General features: G+C 34.4%; 1 protein-coding gene across 4 annotated transcripts; it reads right to left on the bottom strand.

Moving 5' to 3' along the window:
* Positions 1-751: 751 nt before the first annotated feature.
* Positions 752-5,083, bottom strand: LOC127933982 (lysM and putative peptidoglycan-binding domain-containing protein 4). 4 transcript variants are annotated; one of them, XM_052531118.1, is made up of 3 exons: positions 4,929-5,083; positions 3,073-3,338; positions 752-1,853 (listed from the first exon to the last, which is right to left on the bottom strand). In XM_052531118.1, exons 2-3 carry the CDS (start codon positions 3,334-3,336, stop codon positions 1,335-1,337), a joined length of 783 nt encoding a protein of 260 aa, XP_052387078.1. In that variant the 5' UTR covers positions 3,337-3,338; positions 4,929-5,083; the 3' UTR covers positions 752-1,334. The 4 variants fall into 4 exon arrangements, with proteins under 4 accessions (XP_052387078.1, XP_052387076.1, XP_052387075.1 ...); XM_052531116.1 differs by having other exon boundaries at positions 3,073-3,356; positions 4,863-5,045; XM_052531115.1 differs by having other exon boundaries at positions 4,863-5,045.
* Positions 5,084-14,196: the final 9,113 nt, after the last annotated feature.

Genomic DNA, 14,196 nt, shown 5'->3' with positions numbered 1-14,196 from the left:
AAACAAAGGGTATATTGAGTTTGTAGAGTTGACTATTAAATAGACTTTAAACATTCATCAGATATTTTACATGAAATATTAAATGCTGCTTTTATTACACAGTTCCTAAATATGTTATCTTACTATAGATAATAACGATTAGAAATCAACATGGGTCCAGCTTTTCCTCTGTTTACAACCCTGATCCTGAGCAACTACATAGGACCTTAATCAGAAAACATTTTAAATTGTTTTCTTGGTCAGTTACTGAAGAGCTGCACTGTTGATTTACAAGATGCTATTTTGATTTTTTTTTTTACACTATTCAACACCGTAACATCAATACATTATCTGAAGCTCTCAGACCATTAGAACCCAATACCAGACACCTCTTCCTATTATTTTTGTGTGAAAAGGAGTTTTAATGTATTCACTCACTGGCCATCCCAGTGCAATACAAGTGTAAGAGAGGGAGAGATAGAGAGAGAAAAAAAACTTCTACAACTCAAAAGATATCTTTTAATATCCAAAGGTCAGAATGTGTCCATCTGCACATGATTCTTTATTGCACTTCAAACTGAACAAACAGTTATTTAATACAAGTTAATTATTTGGCACTGTTAGCACATTGAAACTGTTTGGCAGTAGTTTTCTGGTAAAATCAAAACAAAGAAATTAATACAATTGTGAGCTAGCACAAAATACCATTCCGACAAACAGGTATAAAGTTGCAAAACATCAAACCTTTTGATTTTTTTTTTCTTCAATAAAATTGCATGAATTTCATCAAGCATTGATATACAAAGACAGGACCACAACACATATGATCAATTTGATGAGAAAGGCTGTGTTTCATAATGACTTTTCTTCTTCACAAAGAAAAATTGTTATAACCATTTCATAATTCAGTTAAATAGCACCCATGAAACCATTAACAACAGTTCCAGCAGTCTGAGTGTAAAGTGTAAGCAGATGCAACACTCAGTTTTGTGCAATGCAAACTCATAATCTCATTTGTTAAATTGTTTCATTATGTACCTTCACTATACGCAAATAAAATTTACATTGACAGTTATGTCATCATTTACCCCTCATATTTATGTCTCTCAATATAATGTTTTTTTTTTTTTTTTTTTTATGGTACATATATTTTAAATAACGTGCTGTTATATTTGAAACCCAAATGTTACCTTTTTTATTTTGGGTGATCTGTTCACTTAAATGAATGAACCATAATAATGTGAACTTGTAATACAAAGTTTTTTCTGCCAATTAGCAAAGAAAAATGTAGGCATGAAACCAAATTTCAAATTTTCAAATGTTATACTTACTTTTTTATATTACTGTGCTGACGCTCACCCCTTACTCTTTGAGGTATTGAAGCTACCCGTGATGTTGCCTACTATATTGTACACTACTGATACACTATTATGTTGAGTTTTAAAATATACCACATAGAATATTGGCAGGACAATGCCAATGAGTAACATTGCAATTACAGCATTCCACCACTGGATCCCCCAGTCTGCACCATAGCTGCCCAAATACCGGCTTCTCCACCCCCGTTGCCTGGATATCCAGGAACCACTGGAAAGGACCTCTTCTGAGGGGACTGTGCTTTGGATCAGACGCTCAATGTCACTGTCCACCTCTTTAAGGTAATTGGTGTACTCCTGCACCTGAGGTGTTCCCGAGATGTTTGCTTCGGCACTGTTTGATGATGCTATGTCATTGCAGGTTCTTTGCTGGGGGTTCTTGAGCTCAGAGATGGCCTTGGTTAGCAAGCCATGCTTCTTTACAGGGATTCTGATTGACTTCAGTGCATACATGTCCTGCTCTTGAAAAAGGTTGTTTACCCTTTTTATGTCAGCCACCTGGAAGCCATAGAAAAGGATTATTTTTTATAGGAAAAGTTCACCCCAAAAATGAAATTGCAAATGAATTGCAGCAAGTGTACTCATCCTCAGGCCATCCAAGACTGTAGATGAGTTTAATTTTTTTCCAGTATTATGGATGGAGGACTCGTATGTTAGCCAGAAGAAGTGGTTTGAAGTTAAAAACACCTTAATGATGGCTTTTCACTTCAGAAGACATTAACTGATGGACTTGAGTCAGTGTCAATTACTTGTGGATTACTGATGTTTTTATCAACTGTTTGGACTCTTTCTAAGGGCATCCATTATCTGCAAAAGATACATTGGTAATCAGTGTTGGGGAGTAACTAGTTACATTTATCAGAGCTACGTAATTTAATTACAAAATAAAAATAACTGTAATCATTTACAGTTACTGAGAAAAAAATTTGTAATTAAATTACAGTTACTTGAAAATGTTAAAGACTACATAGGGTACTACAAAGGGGGTTACACCTGAATATTTTCATACACACACCCACTTACAGATTTCATTGATGTCTTCCCCAAATTACATTGACTGCTCTAAACTATGAGATATGAATATTATTATTATTTTTTTTAAGATTAACTGTTAGATGCCAGAGTTTCCTGTCATAGCTATGCAAAGATTTGATTTCAAAAACAGAATCATAGCCATTAAACTATGTCTTGTTATGATTTTAAATCTGTATTTAACCTCAAAGTAAAAAGAGGTGCTTTTGTGGTGGCTGTGCTTTAAAATTAAATTATTATAATCTTAATTCAAGTGATGAAGGATTCTGAAAGTCTGACAGTAATCAGTGTAGAGTCCAACTGTAATGTAAAACCTGCCTGCTTTAAATGTTTCAAAATGATTAACATTTAAAAACATTTGTTAGAAATTTTCAAAAGTAATCAAATGTGATCAGTTACTTTACTTTAATAAAGTAATTAAAATAGTTACACTACTTATTACATTTTAAATAAGGTAACTTGAAATCTGTAACCTATTACATTTCCAAAGTAACCTTCCCAACACTGTTGGTAAGCAAATTATGTTATACGAAATTTCTCCAAATCTGTTCTGATGAAGAAACAAACTCATCTATATCTTGAATGGCCCGAGGGTGAATACATTTGCATAAAATTTTCATTTTTGGGTCATCTATTTATTTAAGTGCCTAAATGAGAATGATCTATACGCAATCAAACAAGATACCTTGCATCCGTATTGCAGGGACAGTTTGTTGAGATTGTCCTCATGTGAGATGTCCCGTTCCAACAAGAGTATTTCCTCCGCTCTTTCTCTCTCCTGTGAGTACAACTCTCTGCTCCGCGGCCGTAGCTCCATGACATTGAGTTCCTCATCCTCAGATGACTCTTCTTCTCGTCTGTATCCGAACATGTACACTTGGCCATCCGCACTGGCATGTACATCCACAGGAGCCTGAAAGGCTCGAGGGAGAGGATCCCCTCGTCTCATCACTGCAACTTGACCAATATCTAGAAGAATAAGTAATAAGGCCAGTTCAGTTCAGCTGAAAGTATGTTCAAAAGTATGGGGGTCAGCATTTTCTTTTATTTTTGCATTTAAATAAATTAAAACATTTACTCAGAGAAGAAAAATTCAAATGTGACAGAAATCACAGAACAACCTCGTTTACAGCAACCAATCTGGCTTCAGAAGTGGACATTCAACTGAGACTGCCTTGCTGTCAGTTGTTGAAGCCCTAAGACTGGCAAGAGCGGAATCCAAATCTTCAAAACTTATCATGCTTGATCTGTCCGCTGCTTTTGACACGGTTAACCACCAGATTTGTATTGAATGTAGGCTACTTACTGTGCAGTTACTGCTGTTAATTTCAGATGGTTATGGTTATTGTTTTCAATAGCCAAAAGCCAGTTTGGCCTATTAAATACCAAATAAACATCTTGTCGGAAATCGGAATCGGAAATCGGTATCAGAATCGTCCAGTTTGCTTTAAAAAAAATCGGTATCGGAATCGGCCATGAAAAATCATGATCGTGCATCTCTAATATATATATATATATATATATATATATATATATATATATATATATATATATATATATATATATATACACACACACACACACACACACACACACTTTTAATATATAATAAACAAAAATGCATGCATAAAAGAAAGATTTTAAACTTTTTAATGATAGTGTTCATCAACTGAGCACTTTTAATAAAATAAATAAAACAGTGAATATCATTTGCAAAAAGAATACTTTCACTGCACAGCATTTGCAATCAAGCAGTAATTATGTCAAATTATGTAACAATATAACTTAATTGTGTATATTTATGATACATAAAATGCTAGCGGGAAAAAAAATGTCTTATAAAGATAAAGGAGCTGCATCTTATCAATGTTTAAAATGTGTTATTATTTCCAATAAAAATGCTGTAACACAATTTATGATTTATAGAAAATTACATTAATATACACTGTTAGAAATTGATATTGACCAAAATAACTGATTTAGGGTGTGAAACTTGTCTTTTAAAATAATTATTTTTTACAGGACCAAAAGTGCCCAAAGTTCAGAAACCAAACTCCAGCACATTGCTTGAATTAGGAAATCAGCATTATTGTCAGTCTTAAAGCAGGTAGATATCAACTTTATTGTAATAAAGAGTTTGTAACTACAGCAAGAAACATACTACAGAACGTAAACAACACGCAACTGTCCATGCATCATTGTTCATGTATACATCTAACGTTACTGGATTGTGACACAACTGTAGGACATAGTAGAAGAGCTGGAAAGTGATTATTGTCTGTAATGTTAACTGAAAAAAAACAACGGATCTGCCCAGAACACCGTTAGGTGAACAGAAATTACTCCCCCCAAACTGCAAAAGGCAAAACTCAACAAAATATAGTTACTTTAGATTTGTTAAGAATAAAAATGGAGTATGTGTACAGTAAACACTTAGAAAGGTTATAGAAAGTTAGCCGACATTCGTTAACTTACTATCAGCTCAGTTTAAATCCGATTTTTCATTACTTTCCAAGCTGTCTGAATCCGAATACTACTCACATTTCTAGAGAGAAACAGCTACATCGTAACAAAACTAATCCCAAGTGTCTTTTTAGAAACTTCTTTCTGCAACCGAGTTTGCTAGTGCTGGCGAGAAAGCCACTGTAGATTGACAGGTCCTCCAGCCAATCAGCTCGTTGAAGAAGGCGAGTCCTCTACTGTAGATCTGCTGTAGATTGTGCTGTCACAGATGTGCGCGATACTTATTGTAAATAATAATCTTTGGGGAAAAAAATAAATAAAATGGTGTCAGGCGTTCAATTAGAATGGTGCCATGGTGGTTTACCCGTGGTTTATGTTTTCCAAAGTGTTTCACTCTCTTAGCCTAAGTATGGTTGAGAACACGGGCTCGTCTTACGTGTCAAGACATGATGTAATAATTCTCAGAAGGTGAGACCTGTAGGTGTAGTCTATCCATTCCCTGCGTTCCATTTGGAAGGTCTCATATATTTGAAACACTCGTGCCTATTATAATTTATGTGTAGGTGTGCCTATTTTTTCATTTTATCAACAATTGTTACTATATAGTCACAGGAATTTTTGGATGTAGACTACAAAGATTTCAGTTTTTAATCTGGAATATATATATATATATATATATATATATATATATATATATATATATATATATATATATATATATATATATATATATATATATATATATATATATATTAGTGCTGTCAAAATTAGCGCGTTAACGCATTCGATTAATTTGAAATATTTAACGCGTTAAAAAAAATATTTAGATTAATTAGATAAATGAATATCTAAATTTGTGCCTTGCCGTCTACGGTATTTTTTTAGAACTTATAAAAAAGATGCTGCAGCCAATGAGCAGCCAGCGGGGGCTGCAGGACGACTCAACCTCCGCGGACATTTTTTAATGTTTATCAGACAATAAATACTCAAGATTTCCGGGACAATTAGGGCCAGATTCGGGAGTCGGGACAACAGTTTAGATTTCGGGACTGTCCCGAATTTGGTGAGGTGTCAGTCAGCGAATCATCTGATTCTGGTCTTGTTCTTGCAGTATTCAGAGTATGAAGCCAAGAAAACATATTAAGTGTTGTTGTTAACTGTATTTGATTTTTAACCGAACGTTGTGTACACTCATAACGAGTTTCACACACCTTCTCCGGCCACGTTGAGTTGTTGACACTTAACAGTGGGAAAAGCGACACATGCGCTATTCACTTGTATAACTTAAGGGTGAATGGGTAATGTAGTTTCTGCTCTGAGTGGGATGAATTAGGAAGCTTGCATTGTGAAGGGCGCTCTGAAAATCGGCAGTGCAGGTAAAAGATTAAAACCTCTATTAAAACAGATGTCCAAATGAGCGTACCGGTACGCTACAAGCACGTTCTGGGCGCACGGAGAGGTGGCAGTACGCTCAAGAGCTATATTTGGAAGTGGCGGTACTCTGTACCGGTGCATACCGGCCCACTTAAAGCACTGGCAATGACTATACTTTGGAATTTTTTTGCAGTCCACTTAGAATTCAACATGGAAATCATTTTTGTTTTTTATTGGCATTGATTGTTTTGACATTCAAATGATACTTACATGCCTGTGTTTTTATTTCTGTAATAAATATGGCTTTCAAGCCAAAAGTTAATTTGGAGGATATTGATGGTTTATTGCAGGTATGTTGTTTACATGAGAAAATCTGTGTTACAAGTTAAACAAAAATTCCAATAAACAATCATATTTTGAATTTAAATAGTTTATTTGTCTTGAGTTTACATTAATTATTTACATTTTACATTTACATATCCAAAAAGTTTCAGTCTTTTAATTGCGATTAATCGCGATTAATCGCGATTAATTTTAAAAAATTGTGCGATTAATTAGTTAATTTTTTTTAATCGATTGACAGCACTAATATATATATATATATATATATATATATATATATATATATATATATATATATATATATATATATTACACGGGTAAGGCATTGTGGCAGGAGATGAACGCGTAAAGGTTCAATCACGTGGTTTTAAAAAAATCTGAATTATTTCGAAATGGGTCATACAGGCTTGATGATATGAGGGTGACTAAATAATGGCAGAATATATTATTTGAATAGGCCTGTCATTTTAATAGGCTAAATAAGAACAATATATATGCATAATATAAATACAGATTACTATGGGATAAATCTGGCAGTGTATCTTTTCAGTCAGTCCGTTTACCAGGACTTGTCAGTTTGACCTCAAGATGTCGCCATATATCTGCAGTAGTTTCAACCAAATTTACTCAAGAAGGTTTGCAGTAAAGTGTTTTAAACCTCTGTTTGGTCCATCTCCTTCATTCACCTCCTTTGTCAGAATATTCTTTGTCAGCAATAGAGAAACATGTCCAGTCAGGAGTCAATTAACATGGCAGGGCTGCGTCAGAGCACACAGTGCAATAGAGGTACTTCAGGTCGCCTTATACATTCCTGCTTAAGCACAGGTCAGCACTCAGGCTCAACAGTTCATGATGGAGGACACGCGCCTGCCATAGTCGATCCACATTTGGACACCGATTTTGGGAGCCCTGGGACATGTGTCAGTCCTCTAAGCTTGACTAGCAGGCTTTGTTTAAGCATGACAGTGTATGCCCTCTGGTCAAATATAACAGCAAGACACACACAAGTTTTGCCTACATGTCACAGTAGTTGTGTGGAAAAAGTGTGATCTTTTCAAATCCAATTTGGGCCATGGTCATATATGGTTCAGGATCTAGTGCATGGCCATACAACTGTGAAATCTGAATTTATTTTTAAAATGTTGTGTTAATTAACATCACACATTAGGAGCAAATGCTTGTCATCGTTCAATGCACACTGTGCATACCAGACAAAATGATAATGAATCAATGAAGCAACAGAAAACTCAGTGGAATAACTAATGTAATTGATTTTGAAAAGAAGCTTCAGCTGAGAAAACAGGAATGCATTGTAGTCAAGTAAATCTGATAATCTTGTCATTTGCAATTCCATTTATTACACAACTGGCAAGTGCACATATGTGACTTTTCTTTCTTTCTTTTCCTGGTATTATTATTATTTTTGTTGTTGTTTGCATTCATGTGGGTAATAATGCACATTACATTTTTGTAAATATGCAGGTCATGAAAGGTCAAAGAGCAGCAGCAGTGTATTACAGTCATTACAAAACTATCAGATAATCAGAAGTAAGCATAAAAAGTGCCAGGAAATGTATTATTTAATGAGATATAATAAAATTAATAAAGTTTTAACTTTAATAAAATAAAATTAATAAATCATGCAATCTGATTAACAGTCTCAGAGGACAGCAATGCTTTGGTTTAAAGGAATAGTTTCACCTAAAACAAAAATTTTGCAGAAAATGTACTCATCCCTGTCAAAGATGAGTAGATGAGTTTGTTTATACAATGGAAAAGATTTGAAAAACTTTAGCATTTAGCATCTCACATCAAAAGCTATCAAAATATTTATTAGAACTGTTTTGAACTGTTTTCACTTGTGAACAAGGCTTGATCTGTACATATTTCTCTCCTGATTCAGACCAAGTTACTTTTTCACTGAGAAAGCAGTACTATGGATAGAGGACTCATAGCAACTTTTTGCTTCACAATATAGACTGGAGTCGTGTAGATTACTTGGGGATTATTGGGAATTGTGTTTTTTATTTTATTTATTTTTTATCATTGTTTATGTGTATTGTGTTTTTACCAGCTGTTCTGGACATTGTAACAGCAACCTTTCACTGTAGAGAATCCACTGGTGAGCAATAGACACAGTCTTATACTAAATTCTGCAAACTTGTCTTATTGAAGAAACAAATTTATTTACATCTTGGATTGCCTTGCTAATACATTTCTAGCAATTTAGCATTTTTGGTTTAATTATTCCTATTATTTATTTATTTTTGCATTACACATTTACATTACAGTAGATAATGGCTCAGTCACTGAAAGCATTAATTTTATGTGAGAGGCTCCGGGGAGCACACGTATACTTCACATCCTTTTGATTCTATCTGCAAAAATTAAACTATGCCAAAGAAACTATTTAAATATCTCCAGGTCTTTTAGTGAATATCTAATTGCTCACTGCTGAAAGTCAATGAAAGGCGAATATGCCATTCATGCATGACAGTACAGTGAACCTTCCCAGTACAATCCTTCCAAGAACTGGGCATATGTGCATTCTCAGTGGCAGATTACACAGATGACACGATCTGATGAGCATACAAGCGATTATCTGTGTCAGCGCTAGTCTACAATTTCCCGCCCTGAAACATCCATCATATCTGTACTATATTGTTCCTCTACATGGTGTATACTGACTTTCATTTCTTGGCAAAAGCAATCTGTCACCAATTTGTCTTTGCCTTTTTGTTAAGTTAGCATGTGTGTTTAGCAAGTGTTTTGAAGTGTGTAGCATGCTAATGGAGAGTGGGACCTGAGCAAATTGAAGTGTTGCATATTTAAGTGCTTTCCACTCTTATGAACTGTTGACATTTAACTGACCCCATGATTTATATGTAGCTCTTGTAAGCCACTTTAGCTTTTAAAAATAAGACAAATTATTTTTATAGACAGTATGCCAGATGTATTTAACATTTTACCATCCATGCACACTTAAGACCAAATGCCCTTCTGAAAAGGGCAATCAACTGACCCTTCAGCTGACCCAATGTAGTACCTCAAATAAACTGTAAGCACAGCACTTAACTATAGCTGGCCTATTTTTACATAAATGCGCAGTGAGAATTTCAAGACTTCCTTCTGACCTGAAAAAACAAACAAAAAACAAAAACAAAACATTTGCTTACATACTAGTGTGTTGCTTAGTAGATGCTTTGCATTTGTATTTCTATTTATTTTTGAATTGTCACTGATTCAAAGCAACAGATAGCAGCTGACAACACCATCCAATGCAAAAACCTCCCTGAAGGGGGAGCAGGAGCAAATGTGACAAAACAAAAATTAGCAGGAAGCAGCACATCATATCATTTACATCACATTCAGATGCAGGGTGCAACTCTGAACACGGTGCAACAGAGTGGCATAACATGCTGTGTTTCTGGGCCACTGAGCAGCATGTCAAACTGACAGAGAGAGAACAAAAAGATGGAGAGAGACGCAGAGAGAGAGAGAGGTCAGATGCAATGTAACAGTGTATCATTTGCGGAAAGTTCAACAGAAGAGCAGCATAATTACAATCATGTTATATACAAATTGTGTCTATTTATCTAACTACATAGGCACACACATATATTATTATTAATAATAATGTATTAATAATATTAAAATAATAAACATTCATTATGATCATAATTACAAAACCTAAATGACAATTACACTTAAATGACGAAATTAATTTAATTGTAATTTAAGTGTCATTGTCATTTAAGTATTATTATAAATAATAATAGGTTAGGTAGCTTGTTATATTATATAAACATTGATTTTTAAATTGGTTTAATTTGATACAATTATCCAGTTTAAGGCAATTAAGAAAATACATATAATATAATATAATATAATATAATATAATATAATATAATATAATATAATATAATATAATATAATATAATATAATATAATATAATATAATATAATAATTGTAATTGTAAATATACCATTATGAATTCCCATTATTTTTATCCCAGAGCAAGGTTAAAATACATGACAGACTACAACAATTTGAATGATATCCTCATCTTATTATTCAATGTAAGATGTATTTAAGTGTCTGTTTTTAAATGTTCATCTGATCTGAATCCACCTCTAGATGGCAGCATAGTCCTTTGTATTTTAAAGCTATTGTAGACTAGACGTTGTCAGACATCTTTCCAGCATACTACAGTATAAACAAAAAGTTTAAAGATAAAAAAAATAATAATAATCAATTTTTTCGTGTAATACATATTGCAAATATTAATGTCTGTACCCAGCCTTATTTCTACTGAGCGTAAAGCTTCATTAACCTAATTTTAAAACACCAAATAGAGACTTCAGCTGATTAAAGGAACACTTTTCTAAACCTGATGTATTTAAGAGGGGGAAACGGTTGTTGTTTGTTTATGCTCGCTGCATGTCCATGTCCATGTTTCTGGCACAGGTGATTTGCCGATCAGCGTGAGGCCAGTCATTATATCTGCGGGGGGTCAGTGAAGGCAGTGTCGGGGAAACAAAATTAATCCGCGTGGCTCTAGGTTATGGCAACAGGTCAGGAGCTTATTGATTAAATGTCAGATACCCAGGTGAATGTGATTCGTAACTCTGAGGAGGCCCCAGTGCACGGTCACATGATATCCAAAGGAAGACTAAAGACCGTATGACAGACTAAACACTTTCAGGAGGGATGAAGGTTCTGCCATTCGTCCGTTCATTCTTTTGTCCATCCGTCTGTTTCAGACTTCAATCTCGTCTTTAAACCTCCTGTTGTGTTCAAAAACTAGGTACAAGTCTTGTGTTGGTAAAACCACATTAGTTTCCATGCAATTTGCCAAAAATGTACACCATGATAAACCCTAAAGATTCACGGAAAACAAGAACTCTGTTGTAGCTTGTCAGAAACTAAAAAATAAATAAATAAAATATGTTAGAAATGTAATAATTCCCATCAAGTTTATTGTTATTTTCTGTTGTGTTAGGGGTCGATTTGAGATATATTTTTTGTGTTTTAAATTTTGCTTGTTTTTTTTTTTTGTGTGTGTCACGACTACTTGTAGTGACTATTTGCACACTGAAGTGCAAATAACTACAAGTATAAAAAGTATCTAATGTTATTTGTACATGAACTTGCACTTATTGGTATTTGTACTTCTCAAACCCTTGTGAGGTTTAAAAATGGGTTTCTCATTTTTTTTTTCAATGCAATAACAGTACAGTAATTGAGATCCCAAAAAAACAAAAACAATAATAATAATAATAATAAACATTGACATATTTTTTGGCTGTAAATCTCATCTACAGTGGATAAAGAAAAGTTACATTTCCTTGGATGATTTTAAAAGACTAGTTTCAGTTGTGAGTAAACTCTAAATCTTAAATTTCTTATGTTCTCCTGTAGTTCATATTTTTGTGTTTGACGAGCTACAGTAAAGGTTTTCTGTTTTTACCTGACTCTAGTGTTTTTCAAAGTGTTGGCTTCTGGCAAATTTCATAAAAAAAAAACAATGGATGTTTGTACAACCTTTCCAAAAGTCATCTTTTGAGTTGAACCTTTGCATGACCGCAAATCACAAATATTCACAAAATTGCATGAAGAAATAAACATGTTAACCAGTATTTCAAGCAGTTTGCTCAGAATCAAGTGTTTCAAGGCCAAACTGACCCCAACACAACATAAGGGTTAATGTCAGAAACCGTAATCCCACAGGCAGCCTCCCAAGGGGGATGCGCAACAACATAAGCAAATTTGATTGACAAGTATACTTCAAGGTCCAAGGTTAATGGTGTTGACATCTAAACTGTTCAACGGGTCAAGGGCTAGAATGAGAGCTCTGAAGATCATGCTCTCTTTGTCAAATTAAACTCTCTGCATTTGGTCGCTGTTGAACATGTGGAGCAGAGCTGTCAGCAGCATGGGTGTCCTCAGGGTTGTGGCAAGTTATCCACTGACTCCAGCAACCCAGAGGATGTGCCACAAGGGATCACAAAGTTGTATTTGGCCTCACAGCACCCATGGAGCCCCAGTTGGACGGTCTCTTTACCCTAGGGGTAGGTTCTCGGGCCACTCTGGACTCTGCAGTAGCTCAGAGCGCTGGGTGACACATAACCTTGCCCTGTCACCACCCTCACCAGTGTGTCAGCTGATATTAGACTGATTGACGTTGACCCGCCACTCATGCTCTGAGGGTTTAGCGGCGCCATATAACCTCGCCTTGACTGTTCACCAGGCTGAGGTCTTTGGAAGCAGGGCATCCTCAGCTGCGTCCTACTCCTAGACAAGGCTGCGCGCTTCTGTCATGTTATAAGAATTACATATGCCCAGTTTGATTTGTAGATTTTTTGGGCATGCACATTATCAGATCACATGAGCATAGCAATGCTATTTTTGTTGTCTGATTATTATTATTATTATTTTTTTAAGTTTGCTTTGTTTATGTGACTGTTATTTTAAGTTGTAATAATATTTCACTTTTTTTATGATAGTGTAAAAGTAGGTCGACACAAGACAAACAGTGATGTTTGACGTTACTGATGTCCAACCTGTCTCACAAAGGCCATGTTTGATTTGAGACCTGTTGATTTCTGTTTTAGCCTGTTCATCAGACAAACACTGTAAAAAATGGCTGTGAAATCTACAGTTATTTACTGTCGCTTTCACAGTAACATTACTGTATAAGATTTTTACAGTAAAATATTGTAAAGTTTACAGTAAGACTGTAAAAATCACAGTAGTCCAAGCATTACAGTTGAAATCACAGTAGTCAATGCATTACTGTAAAAAAATCACAATTTAGCCACTATAGTACTGTAAATAGTAAAGTAAACTACTGTAATTTTCCTTTTTTTTTATCATATCTTTCTTTGTACCCCTTTCACATGGACGGCTCCAGATTATTGTTGTTCATAATTCATCACCGGAATATGATGTAAATACTCGATGGTGAGCTTTAAGTAAAAGTGTAATATTAATCAATTAAAATGTGTCATGTAACTTGTACTCTGATGCACCTGCTGCAGGTTTCTATTCCATACAATATATATTTTTTAAAGAATTCACATAAGATTCCAAGAATATTTTTTGTTTGTTTGTTTGTTTGTTTTGTGACTGTAAATGGGTGTTTGGGTGTAAATGGGTGTTAACAGGGCAATAAAATATTTGATAAGCCTTATCTTAAACTTCTCCAAAGTCTCCGCTGACATGGTCTAACAATATAGGCTTCATAAACGCATAATTTTTTGAGATATCATCCTCAGATTTGAACTGAAGCATGACCATTGGTTATAAGTTGCAATAGTATATTCACATAATTATGTATATTAATATTTAAATATTGTATACATTTAATAAATATAATCTTAATATTTGTTGTTTTTATTTTTGAGCTTATATATCTCTCAATATTAATAACATCTGATTAATTTTGAGTTTTGAACTTGAGCCAAAACTCTCAAGCTTTGTAAATATATGTTGGTTATGTGTCTATTCAGAATGACTTATGAGCAGCAGCCTTTTTATTTTGGGTAGGCTATGTCATGTGCATTACTTGCCAAAATTGGGGCTGTCTGGTTAACTCATAAATATGTACCATGGGATTTTTATTTTACA

Source organism: Carassius gibelio, chromosome A18, assembly GCF_023724105.1.
Source record: "Carassius gibelio isolate Cgi1373 ecotype wild population from Czech Republic chromosome A18, carGib1.2-hapl.c, whole genome shotgun sequence".
Classification (NCBI taxonomy): Eukaryota; Metazoa; Chordata; class Actinopteri; order Cypriniformes; family Cyprinidae; genus Carassius; species Carassius gibelio.
Note: the sequence above shows the minus strand (reverse complement) of the source record. Positions and strands in the feature narration are given on the sequence as shown.

Excerpts from the sequence above, each read along its gene's own strand:
- LOC127933982 (XM_052531115.1), bottom strand. Across the intron at positions 1,854-3,072 it reads CCCTGCAATACGGATGCAAG|GTGGCTGACATAAAAAGGGT; the intron begins GTATCTTGTTTG and ends TATGGCTTCCAG.